This window comes from Chiloscyllium plagiosum, chromosome 4, assembly GCF_004010195.1.
Source record: "Chiloscyllium plagiosum isolate BGI_BamShark_2017 chromosome 4, ASM401019v2, whole genome shotgun sequence".
NCBI classification, from domain to species: domain Eukaryota; kingdom Metazoa; phylum Chordata; class Chondrichthyes; order Orectolobiformes; family Hemiscylliidae; genus Chiloscyllium; species Chiloscyllium plagiosum.
The window spans coordinates 18,181,171-18,208,271 of NC_057713.1; the positions used below are offsets into that span (position 1 = coordinate 18,181,171).

The following is a 27,101-nucleotide window of genomic DNA, read 5'->3' on the forward strand; positions in this document are numbered from 1 at the left end:
ACAATCTGCTTAACATGGTTTGGCTGCTCAAACCTTCTTAAAAAATAGTATTTTCTAAACAAACAGATTGGAGGTTTTAGATGATGACTCTGCTACTACACAATCTGATTTGTCTTGCATCAACGTAAGAAACTTTAAAGCTTTTAGGAGGAAATGACAGATCAATAACTCAATGCTTAAGCTCACAAACCAAAACAAAACTGGCAGCACGATGGTTCTGAACAGAGCAGAAAGCACAAGATCTAGACCTACCTGCAAGACTACCAGTTTCTCATAAATGACAACCAGCAAAAACCCCAATGCAAAATTATTCAACTACAAAGAATAGAAATCACAGCAAGGTCAAAGATGATGTCATCTTATATGTTAACATTAGTAATATAACACAAGGCTGTATACATTCTACATAGTATAGCTTTGGGATTTTCAAGTGGACTTATCCCAGGATCATAGAGGAGAAAGTGAGGACTGCAAATGCTGGAGATCAGAGCTGAAAATGTGTTGCTGGAAAAGCGCAGCAGGTCAGGCAGCATCCAAGGAACAGGAGAATCGATGTTTCGGGCACAAGCCCTTCAAGAAGGGCTTGTGCCCGAAACGTCGATTCTCCTGTTCCTTGGATGCTGCCTGACCTGCTGCGCTTTTCCAGCAACACATTTTCAGCTCTTATCCCAGGATCATAAATGGACTCCTCTATTTCTCTACATTTCAGAAAAGATTTGTTGCCATTGCTTCTCAAAATTAAAGAATGCCATTAGGATGAGCCAAAATTAGCACTACAGTTTATTTCCACTGATAATGCTCAGAATAATTTACCTTTTATTTAAAATACGGATATGTTTCTGAAAGTTTTCATCTACACTCATTCAGAGAAATGTAAGAATGCATAATTTAAAATATTTAGGAAAACACTGATTGATTCGCCAATTGACTTTCGTTTGCAGAGAACGAGTGAATGTATGTTAGTTTTAACAATTTAAAGTTAAACACATTATCAGCTTGACTGACTATATCCCAGTTATCTTCATACTAAAGAAATATTTTACGTCTTGCACCTTCTAAATTTCCTGGGAGCTTTATAGGTCTATAGTCCCCTGTTGCTTTCTCAATGACAACGCATTGACTAATTAAAGTCAACCAATCAACATTCCTTCTTCCTGCAAATTGTGATTGTTTGAAGTAGACATTCTAGCATCTGCCCCGATGACAACACGAGAAGAGGTTCTGACAACCTGCCTCTCCCGTCAGCAATATTCAAGCTCTGTACTTACTCTATTGGAAAGTAAGGGGTTTGACTATTTTGTACTGAAGCATCGTGTAGAACAAACAACAAGATTGGTCAGATAAATAAAAGTCAGATTTCCAAGTTTATAATTTAGATGCTGTCAACTTTTCACTTAGAATTACAGCGACTTCAATATGTTAATCTAAAAGTTTAAACCTTTGAAAATACAAAAGAAAGACCTTTATTGCTAATATCCGTGGGTGTTTTCATTGTTGACAGTGGATTTCGGCTATAGATAAGTTAAATCTTGTGAAATAAGAGTACATTTCCTGGGCATTCACTATTATGTATTTCTAGTATATTAGTACGCATTAGTTTGGTGGATAAGACTAGAAAACAAAGCACAAAAATTCTCTTGCAACCACATACAAGATGCAGCTTATTTTTAGCACCTCAGCAAACCTTGTGAAAAGTGCGCTATAAGTATGTTTCACACATTGCTTGATCAGTGTTTGAAATTACAAATATGTCATGCAGTGGAGCTACTGAAGCTAGAAATTGCAATCTATAAAGATATCCTTTACAAAACAAGCATGGGCATTTTGAGAAAAGATGATTTTTGTTTTGAAGAAAGGCCACGCAGGCTGGATATTGTCCTTCGTATAAAGACTCTCAAAAGAGAGACAGTACATAGTGTTCACAAAGACAGTAACCTCACTAACTTACAGGTGCTTATTTAATGTACCTCAGAGGTCACTATGCTTCTTAACTGTCACAGCCAAGAGCTGGCAAGCATCTTACAAGAAAGAAATACAAAAGAAAATTCTGCAGTGAACTGATATCATTTTAACTTTGTCATTAGTTTTTTTTAGTTTACTGGGTTGTTTACATTGAAGTTTACAAAATTATTTACAAGCATTAATATTTCTCAATTATGCACAAGTACATTTACAATAAAAATGCTAATGGTTTTTAAAATTCCCATGGTGAATTCTGCTACATGCTTAAAATACTACACTGTTTTACACTCTAGCTGCTTCTCTACAATTTTTTTTAAAAACAGATTACCAGAATAATTATCCCAGTTGAATGTTGGCCACCAATGGCAGTAACTAATAAGGCAGATTTAATCAGCCAATTGCAGCACCAATTATTTCTCAAATGGCAGTGACTGCAATACATTTTCACAAAGAGCTGCTGCTATCCATTGATCACAGCATTTTATTGTTATTCATTGTCTCAGATTTATTGTCATTATGACTGTCAATGTATAGCACAAGAATAGAGAATATAGGGGCCAGTTCACAGTAGCACCCATAACTTTGAAGCAAGGTGTAAACTTTTTGTAGTGCTGGTTAGAGATTGCTTAATAGCTAAGGACACTTTAATAACCAAATCTGCCCCAAAAAGCGGAACAGAGATACGTATCTAAGGATTGTCCAGTTCTAAATAAACAGCCCAACCTACTCATCCAACTGTAGGCAATGATGAAAAAAACGCAAAAAGAAATAATGATTTATGGCTATGTATAACTATGTATGGCTATGTAATTTGTAAAGCTGCCATAATTTGCTTGTGAATTTATTTTTTAAAACAGATTACAAAATAAACTGAGTTGGAAGTCACCAAATAAGTGCATTAGTCAATGTGTCAATAAAAAGCAGAACAGATAGAATCACTACAATGTGGAAGCTGGTCATTTGGCCCATTGAGTCCACACCAACTCTCCACATAGCATCCCACCCAGACCATCCCCTACCCTATCCCTGTAACCCCACATTTTCCATGGCTAATCCACCCAGTTTGCACATCCCTCGACGCTATGGGCAATTTAACATGGCTAATCCACCTGACCTGCACATCTTTGGACTGTGGGAGAAAACTGCAGCACCCAGAGGAAACCCATGCAGACGTGGGGAGAGTGTGCAAACTCCACACAAACAGTCACCCAAGGTGGAATTGAACACACATTCCTGGTGCTGAGAGGCAGCAGTGCTAACCACTGAACTACTGTGCTGCCCATTAGGTGCAATGAAACAATTTGAAATACAATAGAACATTGTTATTGAAGATTTTTCAATAAAACCTTTTCTTGAACTCAATCAATAAACAGAGCAGCTCAAATAAGATAAACCTTTGGTTCAGAGCTTCTTTCTGGTCTATAAATTTGAAGTTCAATCATCCACTTAAAAACAAAATTAAATGAATGTCAACTACTGCTTCATCAGATTATCATGCTGATTTTAGTATGCTTAGAAGGGATTAAGTTCTAACATCAGCTCACCCCCACCTCTATTTCAATTAAATAATCCCTTATTTCCATGATTAAGTTTTTATAAACAACCTTCCTAATTCTGACATAGTATTTCATCATTGTAAAAGAAGTGCAGTCTTTAAAGCCCTGAGTATCCGTCATGCTGTTACTACTTACTATATTGTCACTTATTTTAATTGCCAGATTGGTAGCCCTGCATATTTGAAATTACATTGCAATCCACCATGGGGATTTTCATGGACATTAATACATGTTCTTTGGCCAATGAACTAATTAGCTATATTCAATCTTTTTGAAAAGGATCCCCTCTCCTTTATCAGCCAATTCACACAACTGTTAATTGGCAGGAAACCTAAATAGATATGTCAGTTGAGACTCAGCCTTGAATGTGGGTATCCCAAGTAGGAAAATTGAATGCGTTAGTGTTGTAACTAATGAATGTCACAAAGACATTACTGCACTTGCACAGATTTTTCACAATTATTCAGAAGTCTCATTAGAACTATTTCAGAACTGAAAATTGATACACTTACTGTGTCCTTTGCTACTTCCATTCCTTAAACTGTTTTAGAATAAGTAGAAAAGAATTATATGATTCCATAAGAAGCATTAGGAGAACATGTAACTTGCCATTTTTTTTAGAAGCATAGCTCATTACTTTTTCAGTAGACATTTCATAAATAAAAGATTTTTTAAAAATATTGAAGACTTGTTTGGCAAAATATGCCCATTTTTTGTAATGCAATTTGCAACATTACCATCCTTGTATACAAACATACCATGTAGCCAAATACAGAAACAGTTGAAAACAATTTATCAAACATTTCTGCAATAGACTTACCTATATCTATATCATGTTATTACTTAACTTCAAACGCAAAAGTTTATCCTGAAGATCTATGTAAAATATGGTTTTTATTCATGGCCACATATGTAAGTTGTTAACACTGTAATTTATGCTGGTTATGCCTTCCAAGAGATTTGAACATTTGAAGGGTTGAGGTATATAAAACTGGATACTTTATACAATGCTTTGAGTCAGAAGTGCATATAGGCCACTGAAAAGATGTTGTATATAATCATAAAAAGGTTTGGCTTCAATCTCGGGATGGATTTTAATCCAGGAATTAATTTACATTAATTAAATGACTACCATTACAAAAATGCTTGCCTCGTGGCAAAAATCTAGCACCATCTTTGAACTGCTTTGCCAACATAACAGCGGCATGTCCTCATTCTGTTTTTGCTGCACGAGAATAACCACGAGGTAGTTAAAATTTACTTCATGCTAAAAAGTTTCAATTTCGATAGTTCTCATCTGACTGACCGTACTAACTGAATTCAAATTGATGAAGTGATAGTCATGATAACCCTTATATTGACATGATGCCAAGCCACAGTAGTGGCTGACCAGACAACCACAGCATAAAAATGTCACTTTTGCATCACTGATGTATCGTCTCGCGATCTGAGAACTAAACAATTGCAGCATCTTACAAAAATATTAAGAGCTCAATATATAAAATAGTAGTGCCCATCTGTTCTTGTTATGTTTTATAGATTGTCTCCAAAGATTAATTGCTTCAAACGCACACACCAATATTTTCTACTAAACACATCTTAAAAAGAGACTGCATTCCTTCTGTTAATAGTCATAGATGACATCTCAGAACTGAGAAAGTCAAACCGATACAATATATTGCCTGCACAAAAAGGAAAAGCACTAGTTCTTCATAAACTTGCTTTCAGTGTTAAAAGACTTTTTCCCCATACCCACTCAAGATGGCCGTGCTTCACAGTACTGTATTACAGTAGTCTTCACTGAATTCACTGGATAAAACTCCAGATATAATAAAAGGAATGCTGTTGATGTTCAATTCCGAGTTTCAAAATTCTGCCATTTGAAGCCAACAGTCGGGATTACTATGTCTTTAAATACTCAAACCATCCTTAAAATTCTTCCACAATTTTGCAGTCCTAAACAACCACCATTAAATATGCTGCTGCAGCATATTATAATGTTTCCACCAAATATATATTTTCTTGTTCTACCTACAACAGCCTCCAGTCTAGTTTTAACTAACAAGATTAGGTTGCAGTTATTTAACTTCAATTCGTGACTATATATATCAAGACATCTATTACAAGCCTCCTAATATTTCCTGTTGTTGCTGTTCAAAGAAAGATTTACAGGTGATTTGATTCATACATTAACAGCCAGGTCACATGTTACCTCATAGCTGAAAGAGACCTGCAAGGTACCGCAATGTACACAGCAACAGAAACACATTAACTGCACGTTCGTCACTACACTGCCTGGAAAATGCAGCCGGTCTGGTCTTAGCCCGGCTCTGTTCAGAAATCCCAACTGAGGACACCTGTCAAGCAAAATACATAGTACGCAGAGTGTCCTGGTGAACCTGTACTGCTTTAGCCAAAGCCTGCTGATCCCGGCCGTTACTCTGGCCAGATGTGTGACTCCCTTCAGCGCTGAAAAGGATAGAAAAGTGCAAGATTAGTTTAACTTGTCTATGCTTTACATAAAATTTACAGCACAGAAACGGGACACTGTTCAAAACTAGTTCATGCACTTGACAAATCTGACACCTTACTTCATCAAACCGCATCGAGCACAACCTTGTACTTTTTTTGGCCTTATTTACTTTTCCAGCTTCTCCTCTTAATGCTTCAGTGCTTTTTATCTCAATTGCATGGAGTAAGTTTTGTATTATAACTGCTGTCTGGGACAAAGAAAAATATTCTGAATTACTTTCAAAATTTTTTAGTAACCATCATTTGATGGTAAGGGAAGGAGGATCTAAAAAGGGTATTTATACCAGGAATCAGGAAAATAGCTGAGGTTTCTTTACCAAAGACAGAGGTGCAATCCAGGCCATGGTGACATAACAGGGAACTCACAGAAAGATTTAAAATTGATAGGGCAGAAATGTCGGATAGACTATAAAGTTAACAAGGCACCAAGGACTTTGAAGGAAGTGAAAGTGGAATTTGCAGGGATACTGGTCACAATCTTTCAATCTTCCCTAGACTCAGGAGAGGTACCAGTTGACTTCAGAATCATAAACATTATGGCCTTGTTCAAGAAAGGTTCAAGTACAAGCCCAGCAATTACAGACCAGTTCAATTTCAGTGGTGGGAAGTTGGGTTGGTTAGAAAGAACATTGATTTCTAAAAGGGAAATGGTGTATTTTGAAGAGGTAATAGAAAAGTTTAATGAGAGCAATGCTGTTGATATGGTGTATGTAGATTTTCAGACAGCATTTGATACAGTGTCACTCAACAGAATTGAGCAAAGTTGTATGTCATTAAATTAATAAATCAGTACCAACTTGGATAAAAACAAAAACTGGCTGAGTGATAGGAAACATTTTTTTCAGGAAGTAGACTGGTAGAGGAGTTTCGTCAGGGTCAATACTTTGACACATGCTTTTCCTAATTTTGGTAATGATCTGGATCTTGGTGTTTCGGGGCAACTTCAAAGTTCACAGATGACATAAAACTAGGAAGTGAAAACTGTGAAGAGGACTGTGTAAACTGTAGAAGGACACAGACGAGTTGGTGGATTAGGCAGACAGATGGCAGATGGATTTCAATGCAGTAAAGTGTGAAGTGTTTTTTGGTTGGAAGAATATTGAAAGACAATATAACATTAGACATACAATTCTAAGGGTGGGGGGTGGGATATGGGAGCAGAGGGACTTCGGGTCTACAGATCATTGAAAGCGATTGGACAGGTAAAGAGAGCAGTAAGGAAAGCATGTAATTTCCTTGGTTTCACAGAACAGCACAGGAGGCAGATATTCAGCTCAGCTGGTCCATGCCAGTATTCATGTTCCATTCAAAGATCCTCTGATCTCTGTATTTGCTCAGTCTATCAGCATTTCTTTCTCTTCCTTTCTCCTTTCTGTATTTACCTAGCTTCTCCTTAAATGAATCTATATGATTCGCCTAAACTAAACTCTATGGTTGAGTTCCACATTCCCATCACTTGCTGGGTGAAGAGGTTTCTAAAAATGGATGATTAGCATTTTTTAAAAATTTGTTGCCCCAAGTGGAAGCAACTACCCTATGTAAACCCCTTTCTAATTCAGAGCCCTTCCAAACCCTGAGTCACCCTTCCTGATTGTAGAGAACAGAGGTCCAGTCAGTTCAGTTTCTCCAATGAACATTAAACCTATTGATTCTGGCACCATGTTTATTGAACTACCCTTATTCACATTTCTGTCTTTGCTTGTTGTGAGACCATGATAATTCACCCAGAAAGGCATGATGGGACTTCTTCAATCTCTGCCAGCAGTCATTTCCATGATGAAAGATCATGGGCCTGAAATGTCAATGTTATTTCTCTACACATGCTACTAGACTTGCTGAGTATTTTCAGCATTTTCTGTTTTTATTTCAATTTTTCAGTATACTCTGCATTTTGCTTTTGTCCAGGTGTCAAATGCTCTGAAGAACCTCTTCAGATCCATCCCAAATTTAACTGTTTAAACCTTTTTTCAAATATTTGCTCATGAGACAGGGGGTGTGTTGCCCTGGAGAAAGTGGTGGCATGTTTCTTAGATCTCCTCAATTCGATGGACACCCAGCGTTGTTAGGAACGGAGATCCAGGATGGTGACCCAGTGATAGTGGAAGAATGGCGACACAGGTGTAAGTCAGAATAGTCAGTGGTTTGGAGGGGAAGTTACAAGTGGTGGTCTCGCATCTTCTGCTTTTGAACATGTAGGTGATAGAGGCCACAAAGCATTGGTGAGTTATTATTGCCCATCATATAGATGGGGAACACAGCAGTGAAGCAAGTGAATGTTGAAAGTGGTGGATAGGGTGCCAACCAAGCGAGCTGCTTTATCCTGCAGCTGCATTCCCGTTGAGTAAGTTCACCGTATTGCATCACACTCTGAAGTGTACCTTGTAGATGGGGTGGGTAAGCTTTGGGAGACACAACAGGATTTACTCACTGCAGAATTCATAGCTTCTGATGTGTTTTTGTAGCCAAAGAATTCATATGGCTGGTCCAATTCAGTTTCTGGTCAATGGTAAGCGCCAGGATATTGACAGCGAGGGAATTAGTGATGGTAATGCCACTGAACATCAAGGAACAACAATTAGAATCTCTACGTCACATGGTCCTAGTTTAATCTGGTGATATTCCAGATTTATCATTTCCACTCATGACACTAATTTATGTGCTCTCTAAAGTAGTTTCTCAGCGATGTTGTTCCAAGGCAAGCACATTCAAGTTTTTCCAGCCTTTTCTTGGAGTTTAGACCCTCAACTCTAACAGATCAGCTTCTGAAGCACAAAATTCACAGATGAAACAAAACAGTCAAAGTCTCAAAAGTGTTTTCATACCTGTCATGCTCCTTGTCCACCAAATGGTATCTGGCACGGAAAGCTACCAAATGAGCGTAATAGGCTGGAGCTGGGATGGATACTGACCGCGTACATCTGACATACGTGTGACAAAGTTGATATGTGAGGATCTGAAGTTCATCTGCATTGAAGCGATTATCATCCCAAAGAACATGGTAGTGAGATGGTCTGCTTGTCCCCTAGAAAATACAATTATTTACACTCATTTATAATTATTTTCAATTTATTTCTTAAATAATGTAGAAATACAACGGTTAGAAAACAATCTGCTGATGCATTATCTTACGTATTATGTTGGAATCCCAACCAGAATATTTGCACCTATTCGGAAATGTCAAATTTGGGATTCTGATAATGATGTTTTATTAATGTCTTCAAAGGATGAAAAAAAAAGCACAATAGCATGTTTTCATACACAATCCCATGAATCAAACAGCATCTGACAGCTGTATAGCCGTCGATACTTCAGTAGATGGACAAATACTGGGATAAAATTACACATCTCTGACTCTATTTGCAAATTCAAAATAGGTTGGATCAAGGCTTTCAGTGACTGGTCTAACCATGCACAAATTTAAAATTTGACAGGTTTGGCAATTGGTTAGATTTCTCTTGTTATCCATTCAAAACTCTCAAAATTCTATTAGAGGACTTTTCAAGCTACTTTTGTCTTCCAGAACTCCACCGTGTTTGCACTCTAGGAAACAGAGCACCCTTTAAATCAAATTGCCTGTTCAGGTTGACGTTAAATATGTAAACATTGTAGAGCAGAGTTTTCTCTTGATATCTTGACCAACATTTCTGCTCAACAAATGTCACTGAAGAGATTGGTTAGTCATTTATACTTTTAAAACATTGTTGCTGTCAATCAGCTATTGTACTCAAACTAGCTTGATGTCTGAAGTCCACAGAGACAAACTGATCTTCTTGATTAATATTTTCTTTGCAATATTACACCACTTAAATGATGCATTGACCCAGAGTCAGTAGAATAAACAGTAATGTCACTGGATTAGTAATCCAGAGGTTGAGGTTAACGCTTGAGGGATCATGTTCAGGGCTCTTGGTAGAACTGAAACTAAATAAATAAAATATGGAATACAAAATTCACTCAATCATAGCATCCATAAAGCTATGAACAATTGGAATAAAGACTCCTTTGGTCTACCAATCACTTTCAGAGAAAGAAATCTGCCATGATCTACACATGATTCCAGATCCACAGCATGTGGTTGACCTGTAACTTTACTCTGAATTGGCCTAGCAAGTCAGTTCAAGAACATTTCAGGATCGGCAAATGTTGGCTATATCCACATCCCATAAAAGTAATGTGAAAAAACTGCGTAGTCAAAGCTAGAAATTTAGCTCTTTCAACCCTTTTCATTAAGGAAAATTTGGTCCATTCTGGAGACTTCATATCTTTGCCACAGATTCTATTTCCCTTCCTGCTACTGATGCAGGATGGATCAAACTGTTTAATCATTTTAAAAACAATCATTTTGCATCCACATCCTCCTATTCAATTTCATTGAAGCTTCGAAGCTTCTTTAGAACTTGTGGTAATCATTTTTGGGATTTGGACTAAAACTAGAGGTAGAGAGATTTTGGACAATTCTATTTGTTTTTTGAAAGAAAGGTTAGAAAACATGTTTAAATCGCTGTTCCAAATTGATCAGTTACAAGACAACATGTGACTGCATATGCTTGGGAGAATCCCTATGGTGTTAAAGGATCAGATGTTTATACTGCTGAGTTTCTGACAGGCAAAGTTTTTTTTTAGTTTTATGGCAATTGTTTTAGTTTTGACTTTAGAATAGAAGGTTCAAAGTTAGTTCGGAAGAACTCAGTTCTGCTCAGAAGCGAACAGTTCTCTCCTAACACAGCATAGATTCACAGTTCAATTCAGGGGAACCAGTCATCTTAGAAGTGGTACCTCGCCTGAAACTTCCAAAACAGGAAAGTTTGAATAAAAATAGAACATAGAATGTTACATCGCAGTACAGGCCCTTTGGCCCTCGATATTGCACCGACTGGTGAAATTAATCTGATGCTCATCTAACCTACACCATTCCATTATTATCCATATATATATATCCAATGCCCATTTAAATGCCCTTAACATTGGTGGGTCTACTACTGTTGCAGGCAGACTGTTCCACACCCCTACTACTTTGAGTAAAGAAACTACCTCTGTCCTAAATCTACCACCCCTCAATTTAAAACTATGTTCCCTCGTGTCAGCCTTCACCATCCGAGGAAAAAAGGCTCTCACTGTCCACCTTATCTAACCCTCTGATTATCTTATACGTCTCAAATAAGTTACCCTCTCAACCTTCTTCTCTCCAATGAGAACAGCCTCAGTTCCCTCAGCCTTTCCTTTTAAGATCTTCCTTCCATATCAGGCAATATCCCAATAAATCTCCTCTGAACCCTTTCCAAAGCTTCCATATTCTTCCTATAATGCAGTGACCAGAACTGCATGCAATACTCAAGGTGGTACCTTACCAATGTCTTGTACAGCTCCAACATGACCTTGTGGTTCTGAAACACAATCCCCCTACCAATAAAGGCTAACACACCATATGCATTCTTAACAACCCAATCAACCTGGGCGGCAACTTTCAGGGATTTATGCATTATGATACCAAGATCTCTCTGGTCATACACACTGATAAGAGTTTTACCATTAGCACAGTACTTTGCATTCCTGTTATTTCTTCCGAAGTGAACTACCTCTCACTTTTCCCCATGAAATTCCATTTGCCACTTCTCAGCCCAGCTCTGCATCTTACCTATGTCCCTCTGTAACCCACAACATTCTTTGGCATTATCCACAACTCTGTAACCTTAGTGTCATCTGCAAATTTACTAACCCAACCTTCTACACCCACCTCTAGATCATTGTGGCACACCACTGGTAACTGAGCTCCAGGATGAACATCAACCACCAGCCTCAGTCTTCTTTCAGCTAGTCAATTTCTGATCCAAACCGCTAAATCACCTTCAATCCTGAAACTTTGTATTTTGTGTAATAGCATACCGTGTGGAATTTTATCAATGCCCTACTGAAGTCCATATACATCCCATCAACCGTCTTACCTTCATCCACTTGTTTTGTCACCTTCTCGAAGAACAGGAAGGGTTTGGAGGGACATGGACCAGGTGCTGGCAGATGGGACTAGATCGGGTTGGGATATCTGGTCAGCATGGATGGGTTGGACCAAAGGGTCTGTTTCCATGCTGTACATCTCTATGACTCTATAACTCAACAAGGTTAGTGAAGGCACAATCTACCCTTGACAAAACCGTGTTGACTATCCCTAATAAAATTATTCCTTTCCAGATGATTATAAATCATATCTCTTATAACCTTTTCCAACACCTTACCCAAAAGTGAAGCAAGGCTCACTCGCCTACAATTACCAGAGTTGTCCCGACTCTCTTTCTTAAACAAGGGAACAACATTTGCTATCCTCCAGTTTTCTGGCACTACTTCTGTTGACAATGATGACAAAGATTGAAGCCAAAGGCTCTGCAATCTCCTCCCTGGCTTCCCAGAGAATCAGAGGATAAATCCCATCTGGCTCAGGGGTCTTACCTATTTTCAGGTATTCCAAAATTGCTAAAATCTCCTCTTTGCCAACCTCAATCCCATCTAACCTTGTAGCCTGTATTTCCGTATTCTCACTAACATTGCCCTTTTCCAATGTGAATACTAATGAAAACATTCGTTAAGCACTTCCCCTATGTTCTCAGAGTCCACATACAACTTTCCACTACCTTTGATTGGCTCTAATCTTACCCTAGTCATACTTTTATTCTTGATATACCTATAAAAGGCCTTAGGGTTTTCCTTGATTCTATTCACCAACAACTTCTCATGTCCCTTCCTGGCTCTTCTTAGCTCTCTCTTTAAGATCTATTCTGGCTAACCTATAACTCTCAAGCTCCCTGAGCCTTCACACCTTATCTTCACATAAGCCTTCTTTTTCCTCTCGACAAGAGCTTCAGCGTCTTTAGTGAACCATGGCTCCTTCTCTCGACAACTACCTCCCTGCCTGATAGGTATATACTTATCAAGTTCAAGTTCAATCTTAAAATTGTTAGAACTGAGAAAGTTTAGGCCATCACAATGTGAAAGGTTCATTCCAACAGATTGCAAACTAATTGTAAAAAGTCTCAAAGAGAAACAAACTGAAAAGTATCAGATAAATAAATATTTAAAGCTGCAAAAGAAGTAATATTTCCCTGGCTATTGAGTTTCTATAATAAGGTAGTGCTGGAAAACAGACTGAAAATTTGTATTGGTGTTTGTGTTAATGGTTTATTATCTAGCTGCGGTTTTCTCTCCTTTAGTGCAGTAAAGTTATGTTTTAGATTAGATACTCTACAGTATGGAAACAAGCCCTTTGGCCCAAGTCTACACCGACTCTCTGAAGAGTAACCCACCCAGACCCATTCCCCTACCCTATATTTACCCCTGACTTAACACCATGGGCAATTTAGCATGGCCAATTCACCTGGCTTGCATCTTTGGATTGTGGGCAGAAACCAGAGCACCCGGAGGAAACCCATGCAGACACGGGGAGAATGTGCAAACTCCACATGGTCAATCGCCTGAGGTTAGAGTTGAAGCCGGGTCCCTGGCGCTGTGAGGCAGCAGTGCTAACCACTGAGCCAGTGCCACCCACAATTGTTCTATTGAAAAAGAACACCTGCAGTGTCATGTGAATATGTTTCAGTGAGCAACCACGTAAACGAATTACAAAATTTAAAAATAAGCCAGGTTCCATTCTGGGATCTGACTTGTACAGTAATACATCCGTCGAGATCACATTACACTTAAGGCTTTCTGCACCAAGCTGCACATCATTGTTCACTACCTGTCTTAGACCATTCATGACTGAAACCTTCAGCTATACTGACCTTTCCACAGCTCTTCTACTCCACATGCTCTAACCCTCAATTTATCCAAAAATTCTGTTACCCATATTCTATGGTGTACCAATCACCCATCAATTTTATCCCCATCCCAAATTAACTCTCCCAAAACCTTTAAGTTTCTTCTGATTAAATTTTTTCATGGTTCTGCTTCCCCACTATTATAATTGCATCAATTCAATTTCTTTAAACTTTGGCATATGGTGCATTCGTCACTCCCTTTGTCTAATAAATGGAAGTTATGACAATCCCACATGTCAGTATTCCTTACTTAAACAAGCTCTCTACCTGCTGTAACCACCTTCTACACAATCATCTTGATCAAGCTTGTAAATCTCAAGCTTGGCTCAGCACTGCTTTTGCACCTTGTTTTCTTTTCAAATTAAAGAGATAATTGAGAAGTGCAAAATGATTATTATTTCTAAATCTGATTGACGTGGCACTTGTGAACATTCTGGCGTATCCTACATGATTTCAGAAAAGGAAACAATCAATTACTTGCATAAGCATGGAAGTGAAATGTTTCCAGATCAAAATGCAGGTCTACAGGCAGAGGAGTGAAGAATTAATGAACTTTAACTATGTTCAGACACAGACAGCATTTTGGATCACCTAAAGTTTACAGAATATAAGAGGAAGTGAGCTAGGAGCATACTCAAATTTGTAGCTAACAAAACTTGGATTGTTGGCTAATTGCCTTGGGATTTTTGTTTTTTGAAAACCTACCTGAATGCCAGCATGGCTGCAAAGGTAAAAGTCAAATTCTGATGGGTGCGTTATTTTTGTATCCACTGTTGTGCCTGCTGGAATATTGCCACTTTTACCAACCTATAAACAAAAAGCAAAACTTGGGTGATTAATACAAATCAGCACAGGGTACAATGGAAAAAGCCAAGCCCAAAGATGGTTGAATTTAAACTATTCATATACAACTTCTACCTTTTCCAGAGAATTCTGTGGATTGAGGATACAAGATTAAATAACTGGGATATCATCCCTTCTTTCCAGAGACCAAGGATTGCATTCCCCCCTTTCTATTAACTGAATGTTACTGCAATATTTAATAAAAGGTTACTAGTCTTCAAGACTCCTGGATGAAATCTTGCTGAATTTTTAAATGATGTCTGTCCCACACAGAGAAATACTAATGCAGATCTCTGAGAGATATATGGCCCAGTTAAATTTCACAGCCCGTCACGAGCACATTGAATGTACATTTAAGACCATATTGAATTATAAATTACTCTCAATTATCTGCACGAAAATCTAGATTTTTTTTCACCTTGCTAAAATCAAACTCTTCTTGTCACAGGGTCCCAGGGATTCTATTTCCCTTCTTGCCACTGGTTCAGGGTGGATCAAACTGATCATTTTGAGAACAATCCACAGCCTCCTATTCAACTTCACTTGAAGCTTCTAAAGATCTAAGCTTCCTTAGAACTTGTGGTGATCATTTTAGGGATTTGGATTAAGAATAAAGGCAGAGAGATTTTGGACAATTCATTTGTTTTTTTTAAACGCAAGTTCAGAAAACATATTTAGATCACAGTTCCAAATTGATTGGTTACAAGACAACATTTGACTGCATACCACCATGAATCCAATTCATATTAAGATATTAAAACAAACAAACCCTTTCATTCTTGTCAGTACAGAAGAGTCTGGTGTGATGCCGTTTTTGAACTACAATAAAAGTAATGCCAGGTTGGTAGTCCTTTTCAAGCTTAATACAGGCCTCTCGAATAGCTAGCAACTCATGATGAAGCACCTATGGAAGGAGTACACAATCACGTTAGGGTTATTTGGAGAAACTGCAATAAAAACTTTGGAACAAAATACATCGATACAGGACATACAGATAAACATAAATTCAAATAATTTCTTTTGAACACAAAAACAGAATTCAAGTATAAAATTTATATGTGAGCAAAACTATGTGGATGATGCCACCAATAGTTACTCTTTTCAAATCAAACAATTTTCCAATACCAATCTAATTCTGTTTAAATTACAAAGCTTTCAAACGCATACTATTTTACAGTAGGTTAGAAAACTGACCTTTGCATAAAGTACATTTAGCAGTCTATCAACATAAATAATTTGGTTTTATTTTTGAGGCTTTAATTATCTGGTTCAACATTCCAAGAGAAAAAGCTCCATTAAAGGAATCTTTATAAATTTTTCATTTTACACAGAAATTGACTCACGGCAGTGTAAACACAAAGAATAACTACTTAATTTGATTGTTCTCTTTCCCACATTTTCTGCCCTATGTTCATTTCCGTTCCATTTTTCTTCAGCTTTTAAAATTGAATTTTGTCTTTTGATCACATCTATTTGGGACAAGTAATATTTAAAAGCAGTGAAAAACTCAAAGACAGCCTCACATCCAAGTATGTATCATCATGTATCCCACAAATGACAGCCTGGGGACTGGTCACCATTGACCAGAAACATAACCAGGACAACCAGAGAAAGGGCAGAGGCTGGATATATTTTGTAGATTGGCTCCTTTCAATCTTCTAAAGCCTCTCCACTACATAAAAGCCACTACATGCCACTAATGGGGTTGGTGTATGAATACAAATGTGAGGTTGACACTGTTTGCAATTTTTGAAAAGATTTGTAGCTCAGGCAGAGGTTCAGTTTGTAAGTTTGCTCACTGAGCTGGCAGGTTTGTTTTCAGCCCATTTACCAACCTCTGAGAAAAAGAATCGGAAATGTATCACCCACCCTAAGAGACCAAAACACAAATAGAAAGCAGGCCAGAACTCCAACGCTTCATTAGAGACTCACTGATGATGTTACCTAGCATGGTGACTAAACATCTGAAAACAAACCTGCCAGCTCAGCAAGCAAACCTTAATTCAACTGTCTATTCAAAATGGTTTACTTGCTCAGCACCTCATCTATTCATTCAAATATACATTTACTCCACCACTGACATACTGTGGTTGCAGTTTGAACTATCTACATCCAGGAACTTGCAATTGCTTCTTCGGCAATACTTCTCAAATTTATAGAACCCATCACTAACACTGGCATTGGAAGTTATATTTTACTTTGGAACAAATGAGATCGGAAGAAATAAACAAAGGATCCTAAAAAGAGAGGCCAATAATCCACTATAACAAGATCATTCCCTTCATCTTTTTTTGTACATTTTCCCACGGAAGTAGAACACTCATGTTTATTACTGGTGCCAAGAGCTAATTAACAGAAAAACAGTAAATTTAAAGAAGTGAAACATATGACATTCAAAAGTGGAAGTGGTGTCACTTTATTAATTATGGAGTCAGTCACAACAGCAAGGAGAGATGATATCGTGCAAGGGTTGTCAAATGAGGCTTTGTGGGTAAATTTTAGGAATAAAAGGAGACAGTGACACTGTTAGTAGTATATTGTAGGCCCCAAACAGTCAGCAGGCAATTCAGAAACAGATGTAGCCAATTCACTAAATCATATAAAAACAATAATATGGTAATATATTGGGGATTTCAACTACCCCAACATTAACTGTGATAAACGTGACATAAAAAAGGTTTAGAGAGGCAAATTTCTTGAAATGTATACAGAAGAACTTTATATAGCAACATGTGGATGGTTCAGAGCTGAATCTAATTCTGAGAAACAAAGCCAGACAGGTATTCAAGGTGACAATCGGAGAACATTTTATTGATAACGGCTTCAATACCACAGAAAAGGAGGAAGACGGGTCTGCAAAAAAGCATTTTAGATTGAGGTAAGACAGATTTAATTAAAACAGGACAGGATCTGGCCAAAACAGACTGGCAACAGTTATTTGAGGGTATACCGAGAGCAGACAATAAGAGGCATTCAAACAAAGGTATGGGGAGAGTACACATCCATGTTCACTTTAGAGTGAAATGTCAGAGCAACATGCCCAAAGAACCCTGGATGTCTAGGAATATTTAGACAAGGAGGAAAAGAGAAGCTTTGAACAGGTACCAAGGGTGAAAATCATCAGAAGCCCTAGTGGAGTATAGAAAGTGCAGGGGGAAACTCAGGAAAGCAAGTAGGAGATCAAAGAGGATGCATGAAGAAAGAAGACAGGCAAGATTAGGAAGAATCCCACCATTCTACAAGCATATCAAGGGGGAAGAGAATAACCAGGGCAAGAGTTGGGCCCATTCGGAGACAGGGACATCTGTGCATTAAGTTGGAGGAATTGGTAAAGACTGGACAAGGAAGTTGCAAGCACAGAATTCAAGAAGATGAACTGTGAAGTTCTTGAGCAGATTGATACAAAAAGATGGAAGGTACTGAAAGTTTGAGCAGGTTTAAAAATGTCAAAGTCCCAGCTCCGGATGAGATGTATCCCACGCTGCTGCAGGAGCTAAGGGAGGAAATAACAAGGGCTCTGACATATATTTTTAAAATGGTCTCTGGCCACAAGATAAGGGCAAGAGGACTGAAGGACAGCTAATGTGATTCCACAATCCAAGAGGGGTTGTAGAAATAGACCAGGGAGACCAGCAAGTCTCACATCAGTGGTAGTAGGGAAAATATCAGAGAAAATAGTGAAGGAGAAAATTAAACTCCATTCAGAGTGAAGTAAGGTTTGATCAGGAATAGTCAGCATAGCTTTGTCAGTGGGAGGTCATGTCTAACAAATCTGGATGAATTTTTTGAGTTGACCAAGTGTGTAAGATGATGGTGGGGCACTTAAATTGTTTACATGGATGCCAGTATGGCCTTTGGCAAGGTCACACATGGGAAACTGATAAACAGTTAAAGGCTAGTGGGATTCAGGGTAACTGGGAAAGTTAGATCCAAAATTGGCTTAGTACCATGAGACATGGGGTGGTGACAGAAGGCTCTTTGTGTGATTGAAGCCCAGTGTGCAGTTGTGAACCAAAGGGATCAGTACTGGATTTCTTACTGTTTGTGATCTTTATAAGTGATGTAGATGATAAATACAGACAATATAGATTAGCTGGGCTGGTGACAATGAGGAAGGAGGTCTTAGGTTACAGTGGCAGATGGAATCTAACAGTGATAAGTGAGAGATGTTGCGCTTCGGAAGAAATAATGAGACAAGAAACTACTCAATGAATAGGAAGCTCAGAAGGAGGAGGATCTTGGGGGTGCTTGTCCACAGACCCCAGAAGGTCGCAGGATGGGTTAACTTGGTAGTTAAGGAGGCATACAGGATGATTACCTTTATCAGTCGAAGCAAAGAATGTAAAAGCAGGACGGTGATTTTGGAATTGTACAGACATTTGCTCAGGACACAGGAGTACTGTGCTTGGTTCTAGTCACCACACTATAAGAAGGATGCAACTGGACAGCAGGTTCACCAGGATGTCATCTGGGATGAAGCAACTCAGCTATGAGGAAAAAATAATTGTATAGCTGAGGGTGTTTTTTTTGGAGCAGAGAAGGTGAAGGTGATACTCGATAGGGGTATATAGATAATGAGGTACAAGGTGAACAGAAAATAATTGTTCCCCTTAGCCAAAGGGTCAATGACAAAGGGGTACACTTTTAAAGTGAAAGGCAGATGGTTTAGAGAGGATCGGAGGAAAATATTTTTCACCCAGAGTGTGGTGGGAATGTGGAATACACGGCTTGGAAGAGTAGTGGGTAGGCAGGTGACTTGACAACCTTTAAAATTACTTGGATAAACATTTCAAGGTGTCATAGTCTTGAACATTATGGGCCTAGTGCAGGAAAGTGTATTTTTGGCAATTCAGACGCAATGGGCTGAAGAACTTCTTCTATACTGTATGATTCCTCACAAAGGATTATAGCTCTTGTTCTTGTAATTGACCTGTTCTGTCAGATCTTCAGATCATGATCTGTGAACAATCTCCACATACCTGCCATTACCTCATTCATAAATTCTTTGAGGGGGTCAGGCCAAGTGATCTACTCTTGCTCCTGCTAACCAATGAAGCAGTAATTCTTATATTTATCAGACTTGAGGGGTGTAACCAGCAGCAGTGGGCCATTCAGCCCATTGGGTATGGCCCATCATTCAATGAGATCATGACTGATCTGATAACCCTCAACTCCACTTTCCTGCCTTTTCTCCATAGCCTTTGATTCCCTTACTGATTTCAAGTCTACTCTGCCTGAAATTTACTTAATGACAGCCCTTTGTGGTAAAGAATTCCACAGATTCACTACCTTCTGCGAGACCTTCATCGCAGTCTTAAATATGGAATCCTTTATTCTAACATTATGCCCTCTGCTCCTAGATTTTCCCACAAGGGGCAACAAGCTTTCTGCATCTACCCTGTCAAAGCCCCTAAGAATTTTCTAAGTTTCAATAAGATTGTGTCTCACTCTTCTGAACTCCACTGAGTACAGGCCAACCTACTCAAACTCTCCTCATAAGGCAGTCTCTCGTAGCAGGTATCAGCCTAGTGAACCCACTCATGAGTGCCTGCAATGCCAGTACTTTTTCTTAGATAGGTGGACCAAAACTGTTCACAGCAAAGTATTAGAACTTGCAGCTAATGTAAAATTTATTTTTCCAAATTGGATCTTTGTTATACTGAAAACTCTTTGTCCCGCTTCTCAATTAATTTTGCAGGTAGCACTGCCTGAGATTTTAAAAACCCCTCCTCTATAATTCAGTTAGCTTGTCAGCAGACAAGCATTTTCCATGCAGAAAAATTACATGACTCCATAAAATCTACATAAAACATCAACTCCATTTTTGATTCATCAGTCAGGCTAATATCAGATTATGCAAGGAGAGGTGATTTTTTTTTCTTTAAAAATCATGAATGATAATCCACTCAATTGGTAACAACTATGCACAATCTTTAGCTGCAATTGGCTTGTAAATGTGCAGCTCTTAAGTAAAGTAAGATACCACTTCCATTAGGTTAGTACATTTATAGATTCAGCAGCCTCTTTAACCTCAACTAGCTAATAAAACTCAGTTGAACGACTGAGCAGAGTCACCTAAACTGTTGCTTACCTGTTGAAACTGTCCTTCTGAAACTCCATCTCTATAGAATATAATGCGTGTCGGTTTGAAGCGAGTAGATTTGTAAAATTGAATGAGGAGTTCTCTGACCATGAAAGCAAGGTCCTGAATGATCTCCTGCCGATGCTGCTGTACACGGACTGTGGCACAGTAACGACTTGGATGAGCATCCATACTACCGACCACCTAAGAAAAATGATGTAGGATGAAGGAGAAACAAGCCTAAGGTAAGCTTCAGTATTTAACCAAATTACATTCCTATAGAAATATAGCACACAATCATGTCAGGAAGTTTTAGAAGTAATGCTTCAGTGAAACTGCTAAATAACAAAAACAGACTTGAACTAAACAAAATATTTACACTTGCAAGGGAGAAATGCAGAAAGATTGTTTTTAAAATAATGAGCATGCTCAGCAAACAATGCTGAGCAGGTCCTTACATTTGTGGATCATTATAAAACATCACACAAAACGTGCTTCAGAATTGATAATCCAAATTGCCATTGCACTAAGTATTGGCATTTTTAGCATGCGGCTAACCTATGTTCTATGCATCTAAATCAAAAAATAATTTATCAAGACTTGTGTGAAATAATTAATCATTTGAATGGATTTGGGTATAGAATATAGTGTTTCGGTCTTTGATGGATTCTTAGAATCTAACAGCAGAGCAGGAATGTAAAATGAAGGCTCCAGTTTGGCTATATATTTTCTCAGAGTCTTCACAAACTGATTTTAGCATTTTGCAATTGGTTCTTGAATATTTACCACCAATAAAAGGACATTAATTCTCTTTCGGCTTCTCAGCCTAAATGGAAAGCATACATTTTCTAACCACCAACCGTACTCTATTGGAGAACATTTTAAAAAAGCAACAGAAATTCAGGTTAGGAAAGATTTTTAAAAATCATGACAGCTTGACATTTCAGAAGTTTAAAAATTTTTTTTAAATTAGTTCGAAGTATATTCTATTTGAGTACACTTCAAATGCAAATTAAGCATTGGTGAACAAAAAAATAAGTTGAGTTTACCAGCAAGGTAAAACATTTTTATAACCTGAACATAAACTAGTTAGATTAGGTAAAACTAGTGTAAATCATCATCTTTGAAGTAAAAGAACCACTAAAACAATGCTTCAACAGAGATTTCTATGGACAAAGCCAAAACACAACCTTAAGTAATTGAATAATTGAAAAATAGAAACTATCCAAATCTGATAAGGTTGAACCTAAGGGATGGAGACATTGTATACATACAGATTTTTAGGATGCCTTTAAAAACAACGGTATAATGGGAAGATGAAGTGGTTTTGGAAGATATTCAGAAGACCACACTGCTTGCAAAGAATAAAATAAACCATCGAAGAGGTTAGGAATCTCACTTCAGATTGACACTTGGCAGATTGACCTTACATTCATATACAAATCACACTATTTCAATTTAAAAATTGTGAAGCAATAAACAGAATGTAACTAGAAACACCGGTACTCACTGCAGCAATGGAAGGTTTCTTCCCATCTCCAGCTGGTGGATGTGTTACATCTGCACCCAGAAATATCACTGGCTGCTGAAATACTGCAGGTCTGGAAAAATACATAGGGATAGCTCCAATAATTTCCATAATGGAAGCACTTTCCAATAGTTTTCCTCAATAGGTCAGTCAATTTAATGTGAAAACTGAATATTAAACACAAACTCCCATTTCCTAAACATACGTTCAGCATCATATGACTTAGAAGACCAACTCGACAGTGTATGAATGTACCGTAAAATTCTGTTTTCAGTATCTCCATTGAATTTCTGCTACAAACATTCTTTAGACTTTCAACATACAATATTTTAAAACAGTTGTCACCAGTGGAACTTGGCATATTGGTTGCAACACAAGAAACTTGTATACTTTTCCTTAGATAGACACAGGTGCCAAGTTAAGCCTCACAATGTATTGTCACGGAATTAACAACTGCAGGAAGCATTCATTTAGTTTTGGCATATTATACAAAATATTTTTTAAAAAAGCAATATTGAATCTATTTACCGCATTTATTTTTAAAATATGTTATTTAAATATTGAACATGTATAGATTTACATTAGTCTTCATACTTGGCCTCAACTGTTCAGCAGTAGCAGCAGGTGACTGCCTCAATTTGGCTGTAGCATACTAACCTAATTCGTGGTACAAGCCGAAATCCTATCAAAAGTGGTGTATGTAAACCACGATTAAAAGTAATTTTACTATGAAAATACGATACACTGTCGAAGGGACCGTCTGTCAGGTGAAGGTCTCTCCCTCACCTTGACAAAACATTCTACAGCGCTATTTCATAGGACAGCTAGAGTAACCTACCTGGTTTTCTGGTTTACATTTATTGCTCAACAAAAATAAAAGTCACATTATTAATTAGTTATTGGGTTTTCCTACATTACTACACAACTACACAAACTATTTCATTAGCTGTAAAGCACTTGGATGATCGGAGGTCACAGAGAGTGCTACATAATGTGCAAGTCCTTTCAGAGCCACATTCTCAAAGAGACTCGCTACCACAGCCATATCTCCTTCCTCAGCACCTGCCTCTTAGCCTGCTGGACAAACTTTCCTCATTCCTGAAGAAGGGCTTATGCCCGAAACGTCGATTCTCCTGTTCCCTGGATGCTGCCTGACCTGCTGCGCTTTTCCAGCAACACATTTTCAGCTCTGATCTCCAGCATCTGCAGACCTCACTTTCTCCTCAAAGATTTCAACCTACTGCGAATCCTCTTACAAGGATGCCTTCCTTGAAGAAGCTCTCTTCCTCGCTCTACAAAGATTTCAGTGAGTCCCTCTCTCACTGCACCCCCCCAGGTCATCTCCTCTGCACAGAAGCTCTTCAGCCACATTCTCAAACAGACTCGCTACCACAGCCATATCTCCTTCCTCAGCACCTGCCTCTTAGCCTGCTGGACAAACTTTCCTGAAGAAGAGCTTATGCCCGAAACGTCGATTCTCCTGTTCCCTGGATGCTGCCTGACCTGCTGCGCTTTTCCAGCAACACATTTTCAGCTCTGATCTCCAGCATCTGCAGACCTCACTTTCTCCTCCAGTTAGATATGTTGAGTCAACCATACTTGCTTACTATATCTGGAGCAGATTTCATATATATGCTAAATCGTGCAATACTGGAGTACAACATGGGCAGGTGTCAGGAGTATCAGATATTCAATACAGGTACAAATAGGATAAAACAGGAACCAGTAAGCATAAATCAAAGAATTATTGTTGCACAGGAGGCCATTCCCACATTTGTGCCTGCGTCAATAATTAGCTAGTGCTGATCTCCTGCCTTTTCCCCATATTCCATTACTACCCCAAAAAACTATCCAAAGATCTCCTGAATACCTCAATTGAATCTGCTTTCACCATATTTCCAGTCAGTGCATTTCATATTCTAGTAATTTGCTGAGTGAAAATGCTTTATTTTCCCCAAACCACAGATGCGATCAAAAGCTAAATTAAAGCAACTTTTAAAAAACTTTTCTCACTTTACACAGGAACGATTATAAACCAAAATTATCAAAATGGTGTAAAGAACAAGTGGGGAAACAAGAAAGAATCAGGATGTTGGCAGTAAGATGATTACAACAAGCAAATAGAGAAACAAAGAATCTGAACAGAGTGCAAAGTTTTGGCTGACAAGATGACACAAACTCGTCATGGGCTCTGCTCCACAACTTTGGTCTCAAAAGATAATGTAATCCATTAAGGAAGACAAATGTAACTTTATGAAACCTTGCCTTGAGAAAAAGCCTGACATTTTGGAAATAAAACTTCTAGAAATCAAGTCAATTAGCAGGGACAGAAGTTCAACTGACCTTCCTTGTGGCACCAAGATGTTGTTGACACCACCTAGTTTAACATTGATCTTCAGACAGAGATTGGAAAGTGTTTGAGGAGAGGTTTTCAGCACATTTTTCACCTGCACGCATTGCGTTGCCATGCCAAGTAATGTGTCACCCACACGCTTAACTTCCGCTGTCAATGAAACATGCCACTTATTACTAAAACTATTAATTGAATTACAGTTCATTCTTATTCAATATTTAAATACACGATTAAAATAATATAGATGGTGAGACATAGCAAAAATATCACATTCAACTACTTCAATGATTTAAACTAGTTCAAAATTATGACTGATCTGTTCCTAAATTTAATTTAACATTTTATTCATATTTATTGATATCCTTATCTAAAAGAGATTCTTTTTCTCAAATTTCATTGGATGCAGCACCCACAATCTTGTCAGATAGAATCACAGATTCCTACTATTGTTTATGATAAAAGAATTTTGTGGCTAACTCCTGAGTGACACATTTGAAAATTGTGCTCCAGCTTGTTCCAAATTTCTCCATCAGGAATTAGTTTTTCTCTCTCTATCCTACCATCTTTAAGCAACTAAATTAGACCACTTCAGCATTCCAAATGAAAAGACATGCAAGTTATATAATCAGCCTCCATAATTTAATCTCTTAGATCTCAGTCAGACCAATCCACACTGCATTTTCATCTCCCTTCCGTATAAACAAAAGTTAATATATTCTTGAATTGTGGGATCCGAAGACAGACACAACACTTCAGATGGATTCCGACCAAGGCATTTTAAAAATGATCATAACTGATGTCCCTCTGTTTAAACAAACATTTTATATCAGAGCACTAGTATTTAGGATTTGAATATATGGACGACAAAATATTTTCACTTAAAACACAAAGTAAAACTGAATTATCTTTTTATGTTACAGACTAGGTAACATTCTTCTGCAAGAATTTCATTCACTCACAATGGGCCTCCTATTCCTTTGAGCCCTCCAGTTCCCAACTACACACCCTTTAATGACTCAATCAATGGTCATTTGCAAATTAGTGATACAATTCTCTGCTCCCTCGCCAAGTCATTGATTCTATCGGGTGAAATGCTTGAATTTTAGGAAGCTCTATCAGTCATATCCTTCATCCTCACACTGAGTTCTGCACTATAATTACAAACTCATCACAAGGAATGCTGGGAATTATTGGGAAATAGACATGTTTCTTAGCTGAGGTGGCCACTCACAATCTCCCAGATCAGATGTCAACCAATTAGGTTCAAAGTGAACTACCCACCACCAAGTGTGCCTACAGTACCACCCTAAGGTTTTCTGAGCAAGATGTGTCAGCTGTGGTAGCATTCTCAGTTTAACTGAACTGGATAAGCTATCACATATTGCAATGGCTCAAAGTCAGGTGAGTAACTCACCTGTTGTCTCCCCAACATCTGTCCCAGGCATAAGATGGTGATGGAATATTCTCCACTCGCTTGGATGGTTGCAGCACCAACAACACTCATGAAGCTTGACACTATCCAGGACAAAGCAATCCACTCAAATAGCACCTCATCATTACCTTCAACATTCATTTCCTCCCCTGCCAATGCACAGTGGCAGCAGTGTGCAACATCTACAAGGTATGTTATATTAACTCACCAATGCTCATTTGACAGCACTTTCCAAACTAGTGACTTCTACCAATCTAGAAGAGCAAGAGGAGGATATACATGGGAACACCACCGCAAGCAAGAGCTGTCCAAGCCACAGACCATTCTGACCTGTAACTGTATCACTGTTGCTTCAGTGATGACACTTTGACAAATCCTTGGAACTTGCCTTCTAACAGCACTGTAGGTGTTCCTATGCCCCAAGTACGCAATAGAAGGAGGCGGCAGTGAGTCATCACTTTCTGGTATCAGAATGGACAGTGAAATGCTGGCCGAGCCAGTGATGTCCATATCATTTAAAAAGTAAAAAGAATTCTCACCCCGAGTCAGAAGCTTGTTAGTGCAAGTCCATCCATAGACTGGAGCATAAGATCCAGTGCCAGGACAATGCAGCACTATAGGAAGTGTCACCTTTTTGTTGTGGGTTCTGTTCGCCGAGCTGGGAATTTGTACAACCACAGGGAAGCCAAGACTTCCTAGCAGCACTAGAATGCACACTCAGGAACAATGGACCGACAGAAGAGACACAACAAACAGTGAGACAAAGTATCATACCTCTGATAACAAGGAAAAGACAAACACATAACCTCAACACCAAGGAGAGAGAAGCACTAAAATCACTAAGAAACGATAAGAACATAATCATACTACCAGCAGACAAAGGCAGAATGACAGTCATCCTGGACAAAGCAGACTACATACAAAAAGTGCAACTACTTGCAGATACCAACACCTACCAAAAGAGGGAGTTTGACCCCACCCCACAGCTCACCAATAGGATAAACAACA

General features: G+C 38.3%; 1 protein-coding gene across 3 annotated transcripts in view; it reads right to left on the bottom strand.

Moving 5' to 3' along the window:
• Positions 1–3,161: 3,161 nt before the first annotated feature.
• ago2 (argonaute RISC catalytic component 2) overlaps positions 3,162–27,101 on the bottom strand; it is an 83,180-nt gene continuing 59,240 nt past the window's right edge. For all 3 annotated transcript variants that reach the window (XM_043687792.1, XM_043687791.1, XM_043687790.1), the window contains exons 13-19: positions 24,652–24,811; positions 22,291–22,381; positions 20,790–20,984; positions 15,468–15,602; positions 14,561–14,662; positions 8,873–9,072; positions 3,162–5,987 (exon numbers count right to left, since the gene is read on the bottom strand). In XM_043687792.1, coding sequence (XP_043543727.1) covers positions 5,879–5,987; positions 8,873–9,072; positions 14,561–14,662; positions 15,468–15,602; positions 20,790–20,984; positions 22,291–22,381; positions 24,652–24,811 — 992 coding nt within the window. In that variant the 3' untranslated portion in view covers positions 3,162–5,878. The remainder of the gene's footprint in view (positions 5,988–8,872; positions 9,073–14,560; positions 14,663–15,467; positions 15,603–20,789; positions 20,985–22,290; positions 22,382–24,651; positions 24,812–27,101) is intronic.